Below are 14,009 nucleotides of genomic sequence, written 5' to 3' on the forward strand. Positions count from 1 at the left end.
TAGATTCCCACTTGGAGTGGAAGAACATTGCAGTTGAGGCCATGGATAAGTTTTAACCGCTATACCCCTGTACTCCCCGACTTTCTAATGAATTAGACAATGATGTTTTATTTTTGTTTTTTGTTTTTGCATAATACTTTGAAGTCTGCTATCACAAGTTGTGAACCTCTATCTCTTGCAGTTTAGGTAAGAGAACACATTTAATGACTTCACATTTAAGTGAATTCCTCACAGGGATGACGACCTCTGTTGAAATAGGTCAGGATGTGCAGTTTATGGTGAAAGTTCTACTTGACTTTGACCTAGCTGTTTGAAGCTGAGAGCTAACAGATAATAAGTGTTGCACTGATTGCAAATGAATAAATAAGTAACATTATGGGGTTTTAAATGACCAAGGAGTAGATCGTGACATTGACTGGGTATTTAGGGAAGGACTCCTTCCTGATACCAAAAGTTAGGTCTGTGCAAAGTACACCAAGTGGAAAAAAGTTTAGACAAGAGTTTAGGTTTCAAGATAAATGTTCTGCTCTATTGGCACTGGTTTTAAGTCTTTTGTGCTAGTTTTTAGGCATTGCTGTGTAAGTTTTGGTGGTGCGTGGGTACAATGAAGCCAGGAGGGATAGAAAGGGAAATGATGTGTGTGCTGCAGGCTAAACAGGGGCTCTTCCTTATGCCTCATAACCACCTGTGTGTGACAGTTTCACATTTCCTATCAAATTATTATCTTCATTCATTTCTACTTGTGAATGAAGTTCGGAGACTAAGAAAAAGCCAGCTGTTGGAATAGAAAGCACTTTAGGATAAAATGGTCTTGTTAAAATCACCAATTAAAAAGTTAAGCCTCTGATGTACAAATAACTAAAACACATACATACAAAGACAGTGCTTCTTGTTCAATGATTTACTTCACAGCTGATTCATAATCAAATGAACAAGAATCTGCAAGAACAGAACATGGTAGGCAGGGTCCAGTAATTCCAAATGTTGTCATCCTAGCTCTTCCTGAAGCATATTGAATCCTCCAAGTATATCCCGTTGTGCTAACTAGGCTTTAAGTCTTTTGTCTGTAGATTCATTCTCAGAGTTTCTCCCTCAGAACAAAGAGCATGCCATCCTGTAAAGTACTCTTCCTGATTTTTTTTCACCCAATTTCTTAGTTTCTTTCAATTGCTTTTCAGACCCCGGCAGGCAGATTTTGCCCTCATCTGTCCAGTGACACTCTTCTGGCAGATTACTAAAGACCGATTTGTAGACCTGTCCATGTGGCCTCTCTCAACACCATTGGTGTGACCTTGCTCATACTGCCTCTCTCACCACTTAACATTGTCCCTTAGATGTTAAAGGTCCTTATATTAATAGTTTTATTTTAGCTCCTTTACGTTTTACATTTTGTCCTGAGGAATCACAGCTACATGCATGGTCTTCAATATATGCCGATAATTCTCATTCACGTAGCTCTCCTGTTGGCTTTTCCCCACTCGTTTAAAAACAACCACTTCACTTTGCTGGACTCTACCTTGAATGCCTCATTTTCAGCTCACACTCATGCTGTGCCTTTATTTAGATCTGTCGTGGTTGTTTCCCCACATTCTGGAAGCTCCTTACCTAAATCCTGTTTATTCCTTAATGCTTAGCACAATTTATTACTCTTGTTTCCATGGCACTACATTGTACTTCTGTTTTAGAGACTACCTTCCTCTGAAGCATATGACAGGTTCATTTACTATCCAGCCCAGTAAAACTCAGTTTTTGAGCTCCTCTATGTTCATCTTTTTATGGCTAACCCTCACCTTCATGAGTGCTTAGTAAATGTTGAGTTGGAATGAATTTATTCCTACAGGTTGCACTTGTTCTCTCGCCAAGTGTTCTGGCCAAATAATTCTGGAATGATTTCCTTACCTTAAGGGAGTCTGATCTGGGAAGAGCCTGGGACGTGATGTAACTTCATATGCTGTAGAGCTGAATATTCATTTACTTAAGATCTTAGCTCCATTAGAAAGCAGTGAAAGCAGTGTTGATTCAGAGGCCGGGTATGGTGGCTCACACCTGTAATCCCAGCACTTTGGGAGGCCAAGATGGGCAGATCACTTAAGGTCAGGAGTTCAAGACCAGCCTGGCCAACATGGCAAAACCCCATCTCTACTAAAAATACAAAAATTAGCCGGGTGTGGTGGCACATGCCTGTGATCCCAGCTACTCGGGAGGGTAAGGCAGGAGGAGGTTACAGTGAGCCAAGACCATACCACTGTACTCCTGGGCAACAGAGTTAAACTGTATCTCAAAAAAAAAAAAAAAGCAGTATTGATTTAGAGCTAAGGTCACCTGATGCTCAGGCCAGTAATTTCTCCCTGCATCATGCTGTTGTCGAAGGCAGACACTGTAAAGCTCTACACTGCTGAAAAACTAAGCTTGAGATGCATAAAAGAACACACAGAGATGGGGAGTCAGTTCTCCATACATTTTGTGAGTAGAGGCATTGGTGTTTTGTTCCAAACTATCCAATCGAGAATGTTCATATAATGACAACTTTGGAAGATAGAGACTATCTTCCTCTGGATCATAGGACAGGTTTGTTTACTATCTGATACAGTCAAAATAGTGTTTCCCTCTAATGCGAAAGTCAGGCCAGTTTGCTTGTGACCTCATTAGATTTGGGCTGTGACACAAACCCACTGCATGTGCAGTATCCACCTAGCTTGCCCTGTGTCACTCCCATGGGATCTGTGGCTCAAACTCACGTTGCTTGCTATGTTCTAAATAATTAAGTCTGTTGTCTGACCCAGGAGTCTCATGTCTTCTGCCAGCGTTCAGAAAACTAGTTTTCAAGAAGGGTAACATCTTAGACCTTTTACAGCTCTTGACACAGAGCAATATTGAGAAATAAAATCAGGTAAAAGTTACTTAATATAGCAGTTCATAATTGAGTCCATGGATCATCTCTGCAGAGAATCCTACCGTGCTGCATTCTTGCTTTAAACCTTTCACCCTCTAAAACGATGCCCAAGAGCCAATGTTAGTCATGGTCTTCCTGTATTTGCTCTAGGTAAGCTGTTTCATAGCCTTCCAGGACAACACTTGCACAGTCATGTTATCTTTAAGCACCAACAAAAGAAATGGAGAAATTTGAGCCATGTGTCCTGAGCTCTGAAAGGCAGCAATCATCTTGACCCCAAGCATACACCATGTTCAGCTTCCTCCCCTTGGCCAGATACCACAGCTACTTCTATCCCAGTGATCAGCAGGCCCTCCAGCATGAAGACCTTTGAGAAGGATCTATAGCTGTCAACTCCTAATATGATTTGTGCACTATCACCTTGAAGTAAACCAGACTAGTTATTTTCATGCTAAGCGTTTGAAAACAGTGCCTTCTTTCTGATGTCTCTTGTAGAATATTGGCAGAGGGATCTCAATTTTTACTTTATACCTGAAGGGCAGCTTTTTGGTCTGATAGTTAGTTATAGTGCAATCATTCATATTTTAAATCACAAATACCCCCACCTCTTGATGAAAACTCCAGTCTGTGGCATGGGTGTACATTCACTGCCTAAGCCATCTTTGGCCAAAATTTGTGTGTATATGAAGTCATTCTACTTTAGCATACTCAAAGGCATTCCTTTAAACCATTTATCTGCTTGTACACAATAGTCAAAGGAATATTTGTTACTATGGCTGATGTAATAAACTATCAATCACAAATTTAGTGGCTGAAAAAAACAAAGTTATTCTCTTTTACTTTTGGAGTCCAAATTCATGGGGCCAAAATGAAGGTGTTGGCACTCTGCTCTAGGGCAGGATCCGTTTCTTGCCTTTTCCAGTTTCTGGTAGTTGCCAACATTCTTTGGCTTGTGGCCACATCACCTCCAGTCTCTGCCTCTGTGGCAACACTGCCATCTCTTCTGTCTAAAACCTTCCTCTTACATAGACATTTGTGACTGCATTTTAAGGTCACCAGATCATCTAGGATAATCTCCCTTTCTCAAGACCCTTCACTACATCTGCAAAGCCCATTTTTTGCCAACTAAAGTAACATTCACAGGTTGCAGGGATAAGGATGTGGCTATCTTTTGGGGAATCATTACTCATCCTATCAGTGTGGTAAAGCTTGCAAGGAAATTAAAATTTTGTCACTTTGTTCACAAATCAATTTAGCCAAGGATGGGAATAGGACTAATTATAACCTGTATCCCCACAACAACTCCTAAGTTATTTCCTTATAAATACAAATTCCATACAGGACAGTCTTGGGTAATTGTTATTCTATACTCCTAAGTTTCCTGGTTTGGTTATATTGTCCTCCTGTTATAGTCTTATGATAACAATTAGTTGACTTCTACAGGTACAAACTACTATTTAAACTACAATTTGAGTTCCCAGAGGGCAGAAAGTTCTGTCTGAACTGTTTTACAGCCAAAGTTGCTTTTTATTGTTTTGGGATGTATTCTCTACTTATACCACAATTTTCGAGGATGATTATTTCAGGTATGCTTTCTGAGAGACTCCATGTAGTTGAGAACTATGATCAATCTCACTGGTGAAACCAGATTCAAAATAAACTTATCCACAGGGTCCATGTCTGATTGGCAAGCTTCCAGGCTGCTGTGCATGTATGGGTAAGGTAGAGGCAAAGAATGAAATAAGTTGGCTCTACCAGCTCTCTGTGGAGCCTTGTTTCACAGTAGGAGGGGTGGATGCTCTCAAGAAACTCCACCATTCATACCAACAAACTTATTTTGCTTCATATGCTAACATTTCCAGTATGTTCCTATTTTCAAAGTTATTTTGAGTTCACAAGAGATTCACTGTGAATTTACCCAATAGCATAATAAATGAATAAACTACCTTTTTTTTTTTTTTGAGACAGAGTCTTGCTCTGTTGCCCAGGCTGGAGTGCAGTGGCGTGATCTCAGCAGGTTCACTGCAACCTCTGCCTCCCGGGTTCAAATGATTCTTCTGCCTCAGCCTCCCAAGTAGCTGGGACCACAGGCGCCCACCACCACACCCGGCTAATTTTTTGTATTTTTAGTAGAGACGGATTTCACCGTGTTAGCCAGGATGGTCTCGATCTCCTGACCTCGTGATCCGCCCGCCTCGGCCTGCTAAAGTGCTGGGATTACAGGTGTGAGCCACCATGCCCAGCCTAAACTACCTATCTTTCTATTTAAAGAATAGATAGAAGAGCTTGAATGTAATATTTATTTGGTGAATTTACATGTGAGGTCATTTACAAAAGAAAGATACGGACAGATGCAGCTTTCAGTGCAGTTTCAAACATTTTCACAACAGGCAATAGTCCATGAGAATTTGGAATGACAGTATAGAATGGCACATGCTTCAGTTTCCTTTGTGTTTCTCTACCCAACCCCAAGATGAAAGAAGGGAGAAGAGTAGAAGAAAATGTCAGTGTTAATGTAAATACAGCCATGCAAATAAAAACTTCTTTTTTAAAGTCAGAGGTCATTCAGAGATGTAGAACATTTCTGTATTTGGGGGTTATCAGAAGGTGCATAATTTAAAAACAAAATGCAGCGGTCTCAAACTTCCCATCATCCAAATCATCTTGAATTATATTAACTGCACCAACTAATTAGTGACCTCCTCAATATTTTCCAAAGATTGACTTTGAAAGGGAGTCATTTCTAAGAGTTTCTAAAAAAGATAGCATTTGTAGACAAATCTTTTTGGTTTCAACAGAGTTAAGCACCCTTAAGGGGTGTAAAAATGCTCCTTTACTCCCAACAGTGTAAACCATAATTATAATTCGTTCTTAAATAAACCTCTCCCCATCCTGAGTATTTCAAAACAAAAGACCCCTGAAGAACACAACCCTTCCCTCACCAGAAAAATCTAGCATATAAGCAAAAGGATGGTCTATGAAAGTGGAAAATGGAAATAAATCGTAAAGTGATTTCTAAGTAAGGAGGTGGAGTAAAGCTTAAACACTGTCAGTATCCCTAGTGAAGACCTGGACCTGGGTAGTTAGTCCTTAGAGATCAAGGTTAGCTCACTACAAAAAGCACTCTACATGTCCTCAGCATCTTCAAAAATAAGTGGCTCAAAATTCCTTAAGCACATGTAGCCATAGTTAAAGCACTAAACTTGTTATTTCAGGAAATACTATGCTCTGGCTCCAAGTCTTACATCCTTTTTGACCCTTTAGCCACATGTCCTTCACTAGAAATTTTAAGCTATTTTAATACTCCCATATATCACACTTACTCTGCCTTTATTTGGGTTTTACATACAAGCAATCTGCACTTTGATTTTTAAAAAGTTCTAAAATTTTTTAAAGAGATGGGGTCTTGCTATATTGCCCAGGCTGGAGTGCAGTGGCTATTTGCAGGTGCAATCATCATGGCACATTACAGCCTCGAGCTCCTGGTCTCAAGCCTCTTGCCTCAGCCTCCCTAGTAGCTGAGACTATAAATAGTATATACAGTGCCACTGTACCCTCTATCCTACATTTTTAAAAGCTCACCATTAAATAGTACTAATTATTATAGAAAATAGTCACAGACAATTATAAACACACCACTGTTTCATCTTACCTCTTTGTCTGGTCCACTCCCCCATCAATACTGTCTTCCAACACATATATCAATTAGAATATTTTGCATCTGCATAATTTACTGTAAGAAAATCTGCTGTTGTGGACTTTAAGAAGAATGTACACTATCCATTAGAGTGGAAAGGGGCCAAGAGGATTAATAAGTGCCACCAAGTTTCTAAAACTCTGCAGAATCAGAGGCATTGTGCATGCTGACAATGGTTTAAAGGGTCTCTCAATTTTACTTTAATCCCCCATTTAACCTGTTTCTTTCAAAAAATCAACTGAAAGCGGTTAACTGAATATAAATCTATTTTACAGCATTTACTACATTAATTTAAAAATCAACATGCTGTAAAATACTTACATTATTCACACATATATATAAAGACGGAATCATCCAGAACATAATCAACTGCCAACCCCCATTAAAAAAAAAATCAACAAATCAGTTTTTATTTGCATGGCCAATTATCATTTGTACTCTTTGCAACTTTATTTAAAAATCCCTTTAACATGTTCTAATCTTTTGTTGCACAGGGAATAAAAGCTGCAAGACTGCAAACTTCCTTCAACAGCCACACCCACAACACCTAGACATGAAACAGATGTAACAAATAACAACACCACAAACAGAAATACTAATTTCCACCATTCAACACAGTTCATGACAGTGTCTTTAGGGTTCAGTTGAAGAGGGGGTAAACTTTTAAAAAGAGGGTCAGTCTGCTTTCCCCCTGTTTTATAATGTTGGTGGTTTTAATCCGTATTTCTTTGCAACTTCTGTCTGGGCATGGGCGGCATCGCAAAGTGAATACAGATGGGCCATCTCCATTTCCGATTTGGCCAGGTTAATAGCTTTGTTGAACATGTCAATGGCTTTCTCCATGTTTCCTCTAAAAGAACAAAATTTTTAAGTCTCAGATTCAACAAGCACTTCACAATATTCAATGAAGGTTGTAAGTGATGCTACATGAAGTCTGACCACTAAGTTTCTACTATGATTCTAGTAAAATGCTTCTTTTAAAATAAACAAGAGTACCTACCACATTGAAAGCACTCAATGAATGTCAACTACTATTACAAATACTATGTGCTTATATTATATCCCTTGTATTCTGTGTTTACTGATAAGAACAGTGAGACCAGGGAAATTAATTGGCTTATTTAAAATCACAATTCCGTCTGGTTCCTAAATTCTACATGTTTCTACTGTTAACATGAGACTCCTTTAGAAAGCAGTGACATAATATCGGGACACTAATGACATGCAAGGGCCTTACCTTCACAGACTGATGTGGGCCCACCTCTTTCTGTTTCATCTCTTACCAGCACGTCCCCAACCCTATGCATCTCTACTCTTCAGGCAGTCTATGTGAGTTCCTCACACCTACTCAATAAATACTCAGATTTATTGCCTCTGCCTGATTCTGGTCAAATCCACAGCTATCTAAGAACCAACTGTTTTAAGTAACTAGTATTAGCTACATATATATGCAATCCTACAAAGAATATTAAGTCCCTACTATATATATATATACCTGCATATACAGAGAGTCTAACTGGCATACATGTTAGTAAGGTATATTTTATTGGCATATGTGCCAGTTAGACTTTATATGCCAGTAAGAGGTACCACTAGGGTGACTATATTTAATCCCCTATTATAATATATGGCAATGTGATAGGCTTATTTTTAAAAAAACTTTTTTCAAGAGTTCATGTTCTGGCATTAGGCCAACAGCTAGCAGATCTGCAAAATCCTAGGATAATCTGCAATTTCATTTATTCAAATTTACTTATTTTATTGTAAGGTTCAGAATGGATTTTTTAAAAGTTCAATTAACATGTGAACAAAATTCCATCAAACCCTATCAGAGGTCTTTAATTAACCCAGGATCTATGAAAGCCTTAAATTAAAAGCAAAGTGTTTTTGTGTGCATTATTCTAAGAAGAATCCACAGCTTTGCTCAAAAAAGATTAACAACTACCACCCTATCCTATTCTAGTACAAGAATATTTTATTCACATTAACAAATTAGCAATTAAGAAATAATTTAGGCCGGGTGCAGTGGCTCACACCTGTAATCCCAGCACTTCAGGAGGCTGAGATGGGCAAATCACTTGAGGCCAAGAGTTTGAGACCATCCTGGCCAACATGGCAAAAGCCCATCTCTGCTAAAAATACAAAAAGTTAGCTGGGCATGGTGGTGCGTGCCTGTAGTCCCAGCTACTTGGGTGGCTGAGGTACAAGAATCGCTTGAACCTGGGAGGCAGAGGTTGCAGAGTCAAGATTGTGCCACTGTACTCCAGCCTGGGCTGGAGACTCTGTCTCATAAAAAGAAGAAAAAAAACTTAATATTTACATGCCACTGTGGGTACAGAATGGTTAAAAGAAACACAATTTTTTTTTTTTACCAGCCTATATATATTCTGCCTACTGTAGAGCAGGGAGAGGACTACAGGAGGGGCTGAATGATAGGGAATTAAGAAAACTCATGCTGCTTCCTGACAAGTGATAATGCCAAGATCAGTGACTGTGGTATCAGTGATATATGAGCTCAAACCCTGTCTTCTCTGTTGGCTTACCATGCAACCTTGTAAACCTAAGCCCTCTGGGCATCAGTTAAATTAGGGATCATATAATCTCCACCTTTATAAAGATGGGGATGAAGATTAATTGAAATAGTACTTAGGAAACATCTAAAGTTTAGTACTTGGCCTAAAGTAGGAAACTCGAATGGCAATACCAATATTAAGATGGTATACAATAAATCCCATATATAAAACAGCTGTCACCTTTTAATGGTGGATCTTAAGAGCAACTCTGGATAAACACTTACACAAAATAAGAGGTTAAGGACAGAGCTGCAAAAAATGTTCTTATCCAACTCTGATTTTAAAGAAAATTCAGGGGCTCTGAGTTGATGTTGCAACTTGCCCAGTCATTTGGCTGGATGCTTCTTTGGAGGAGGGTCCAGATTTTCTGGCAACTTGGCTACCAATCCTTATGTCACTGCCTTAGCACATTTTTTTTTCCAACGTGAATAATACAGGTGAAAAGAGGAAAGAACATAACAGACTTTAACATGTACGTAATAAGAACAAAAAGCTAAATATCTATGGAGCTACCATACATTTCCTAACAGACTCCAGAAGTTACCTTTGTACTTCAATAGTTCCCATGGTTTCATAGGCAAAATCACATTTATTGTCAATTTCAATAGCCTTGCTGATAAGTTCCAAACCTCTATCCAGATCTTGCTTCCACTGAAGTTGAAGTAAACTGCAAATGCAAAAAAAAGTCAGATGTGACCATGGCCCGGTATCAGTAGGAATACACACACATTAATATGACTCAATTTCTGCCTTCAGTGAACTTATAAGGAAAAACAAAACCTAAAGCAATATATAATCAGCATCAAATTGTGTTTTTTTTCTCAGCTTATATTGGTTTGCTAGTGTAAGTTCCTTATTACAAAAAGTGTTCAATGGTCTAGGCTCTATTACCAATCTTGCATCCCTTATTTTTCACTTTATATAAATTTAAGTGAAGTTTCTTAGGATAATTCAAGTACGCAAGGACACGAACACTTGTGTATGCTTCCTATTTGGATATAAGCCAACAGCTGACAGGATGTTCAGTTTGAAATTAAAACCCTTAACATAGAGCAAGAATAGTACATTAATTTCTTTCTTTTTGTTTTTTTTGGGACAGAGCCTCACTCTGCTGCCCAGGCTGGAGAGCAGTGGTGCAATCTTGGCTCACTGCAACCTCTGCCTCCCAGGTTCAAGCGATTCTCACTCCTTAGCCTCCTGAGTAGCTGGGAATTGGGCATGTGCCACCACACCTGGCTAATTTTTTGTAGTTTTAGTAGACACCGGGTTTCACCATGTTGGTCAGGAGGGTTTCGAACTCCCAGCCTCAGATGATCTGCCTGCCTCGGCCTCCCAAAGTACTAGGATTACAGGTGTAAGCCACTGCGCCTGGCCTCCTTAACTAATTTCTGTAAGAATGAAAAGACATCCAGGAGCATTAAGAAGTTTGTCAATTAACTTCTCTACCACAGTCCCCTTCCTCAGTGGCCAAAATAAATACATTTTATTACTATGCAAGAAATTTATTATCTCATTGGAACAATCACAAAAATACATACCCTTTATGAACATATGTTGTAGCATTATCTGGTTCCAAATCAATACATTTATCATACATTTCATCAGCTTTACCAAACTGTTGTTGATCTGTTAATGCCTATGTGAGGAGATACTTCAGTTATATTAAGGTAACTGTCAACCTAGGCAGTTAAAAGTATACTTATTATTCATTATAAAAATTTACTTCATTTATTCATTATTACAAAATTATCGCGTTTTGGGGATACAGACTGATTTACATTTTACATCTTAATTATCGGAGTTTTAGGTGGCACTGCTATAAATATGAAATCTTAACTATCCTCTTTCTTCAGCAAGTGGTTAGTTATATGCCATAGCAGATAATCTCCGGTAAACTGTTCAATACAGATAATCCCATTCCTTAGTCACAGCTCTAATATCACATTCTCATAGGTACAGTCACATCACTTATTCATAATTTATCATAATACAGCCCAAGGGAATTTTTTTTTTTTTTTTTTTTTTTTTGAGATAGAGTTTCATTCTTGTCGCCCAGGCTGGGGTGTAGTGGCGCAATCTCTGTTTTCTGCAACCTCCGCCTCTTGGGTTCAAGCGATCCCCCTGCCTCAGCCTCCTGAGTAGCTGGGACTACAAGCGCGCAACACCTTGCCTGGCTAATTTTTGTATTTTTAGTAGAGTTGGGGTTTCACCATGTTGGCCAGGTTGGTCTCGAACTCCTGACCTCAGGTGATCCACCTCGGCCTCCCAAAGTTCTGGGATTACAGGAGTGAGCCACCGCACCTGGCCAGGGAATTATCTTAAGGGCAATATTCATTTGGAAGTATAAGTTAAGATGTGTGTGTTAAATGTCTTCAGAGCTATTTCTTTAAAATTATTGATTTTTTAAAAAGCAGCTGTAACTGCTTCAACTAATATATCTCCAAAAATAATTCCCTAATATTATCTATAATACCTAGCCCATATTCAGTTAACCCCGGTTATTTATAAGATGACTTTTAAGAACTATGTGAGTCATTATATTTAGCTGTATGGCTCTTAGTCTTTTCATATCTAAAATAAGCCAACAAATGAAATATTTTAAAAATCGCTCTTAAAAATATCAAAGAAATGTAGCCAGCACATCTTCTTTATAATAAAAATCAGAAAGATATAGAAAGTAGAAATATTTTTATAGCTTCCATCATTGTGAGCATGGATGCCTTCCAGATATATTTATCTATCTCTATTTACTTCCCTATTTGTTTTCTTTCACATGGTTGAGTTCATTTTGTATGCAATTCTCCCTTTAATAATAGGCAGTGCTGTATCTTGCTTTGTAACTTTAATGTATTTTAACTTTCAATGGCTGCATAATATACCATTAAGTGAGTGTACCACAATTCTGCAAACATAATTCAATCTTCTGTTAACATTTAGGATTTTCCCCAATTGTCTGTCATAGTTAACAATAATGTAATAAATACTTATTTTGAAAACAAAAGAAGCAGCTATAATCAACTGTTTAAGACAAATCCCACGGCTGAAATGGAAGGCACAGTTCTGTGGATATCAGACTAAGCTCAAGCTGTAACTTTGCGAGTTGGCCAGCATCTACGCCAAAGCTTTGAGGGCCAAAAAAGTTACACTAAGTATATATATATATATATATATACATACACACACACGTACTGTATGCATATATAAAGTTACATATACTATATAGTGAAGCTAAAATTAGAAAACAGACCAAAGAAAAGAAATTTGAGTGCATACTGACTGTAATAATGCTAATGCTGATGAGAAGACAGCTCATACAAACCAAACCTATCTTGAAGGCAGAACGGTAATAGGGAAATATGCTATTGGGAAAGTTCTGCAGAGGAGTTGTTCCCCAGTAGTGGTTGCTATTCGGTGGCCTTTGCTCTTCTAGATGCTTAGAGAAATCTGCACCAAAAAAGCCCTTCTGAATTCCATGACAATGATGAGGATGTTGCTGTCATTTCCTGGTTTGTTACTAATTATAAGGCATAAACTCAAGTGTACCCATTCATAGGATTAAAATGTACACTTTAATGTAGTTATATATAAGACCTACCTCTAAAGAACAGATCCAACACAAATCAATTTTCTCATAGTTCCACCCTCAATAAACCCTTAAAATCCTTGTGAAATTGTTCTTATAACCTGCCTACAGATACCGTGAAGGAAATTAAAAACAAAATAAGCATCCTTAAGAATGGTTTAAGGAGAGGGGTCAACCAGCGATGGCATTTTTTTTTTTTTTTTTTTGGAAATGGAGTCTCACTCTTGCCCAGGCTGGAGTGCAGTAGTATGATCTCAGCTCACTGCAACCTCTGCCTCCTGGGTTCAAGCGAATCTCCTACCTCAGCCTCCCGAGTTGCTGGGATAACAGGTGTGCGCCAAACCACACCCAGGTAATTTTTGTATTTTTAGTAGAGATGGGGTTTCTCCATGCTGGCCAGGCTAGTCTCAAACTCCTGGCTCAAGTGATCTGCCTGCCTCAGCCTCCCAAAGTGCTGGGATTGCAGGCAGGAGCCACCACACCCAGCCAGGAGACAGTAATTTGTTATCGTTTCCTATTTCTGTGCTGTGGGGAAAAACCCAACATGTCTTTTGTAATTAAAAAGAAAAAAAAACGAAAAATAAATTATATAGAGCAGCAGTCCCCAACACCTTCCCAGCACTTTTGGCACCACGGATCGGTTTTGTGGAAGACAATTTTTGCATGGATGGGGGTAGGAGGAGGAGGGATGGTTTTGGGATGAAACTGTTCCACCTCAAATCATCAGGCATGAGAATCTAATGCTGCTGCAGATTTGACAGTGACAGGAGGTGGAGCTCAGGTGGTGATGCTTGCCCAATGCTCACCTGCTGTGCAGCCCCATTCCTAAGAGGCCACGAAGCAGCTGTACCCCTGACATAGAGTATTGAGATGGCTAGTTTATGTAGACACCAAAACCAATTTTCAGCTTTAAGAAAGAAAACTGAGTCATTCAGAGATCTTTTATTTGAGGGGAAAATGTATGACCGTCACAAGAAGCTAATCATTTTCATTTAAATGGATGATTTAAAACTAAGAAGTTTTCAAGAATTTCAGACTACAATAAAAAAATTCAGATTTAAATCCTGCTTTCCATAGCTTCAATCCTAAACCAAGAGAGTTTCAGGAATTTTAGATAAAGCAAAGATAAATGAAAATAAACTGTTACAACAACCTAGCCATATAAAAAGGCAGTGACCAGATAGAAAGAAAAGCCTTTCCGTGGATATTTTCTCCACCAACTGCATACGGTAAATTTTCCTAAGGTAATTACTTTTTGCAAAA

The 14,009-nt window shown here is 38.6% G+C and overlaps 1 protein-coding gene across 1 annotated transcript in view; it reads right to left on the minus strand.

Moving 5' to 3' along the window:
* Positions 1-5,179: 5,179 nt before the first annotated feature.
* Positions 5,180-14,009, minus strand: part of TOMM70 (translocase of outer mitochondrial membrane 70) — a 37,593-nt gene continuing 28,763 nt past the window's right edge. The window contains exons 10-12 of the mRNA XM_004035977.4: positions 10,702-10,799; positions 9,708-9,830; positions 5,180-7,440 (exon numbers count right to left, since the gene is read on the minus strand). Coding sequence (XP_004036025.1) covers positions 7,287-7,440; positions 9,708-9,830; positions 10,702-10,799 — 375 coding nt within the window. The 3' untranslated portion in view covers positions 5,180-7,286. The remainder of the gene's footprint in view (positions 7,441-9,707; positions 9,831-10,701; positions 10,800-14,009) is intronic.

The sequence above is a fragment of the Gorilla gorilla genome, chromosome 2 (genome assembly GCF_029281585.2).
Source record: "Gorilla gorilla gorilla isolate KB3781 chromosome 2, NHGRI_mGorGor1-v2.1_pri, whole genome shotgun sequence".
Classification (NCBI taxonomy): Eukaryota; Metazoa; Chordata; class Mammalia; order Primates; family Hominidae; genus Gorilla; species Gorilla gorilla.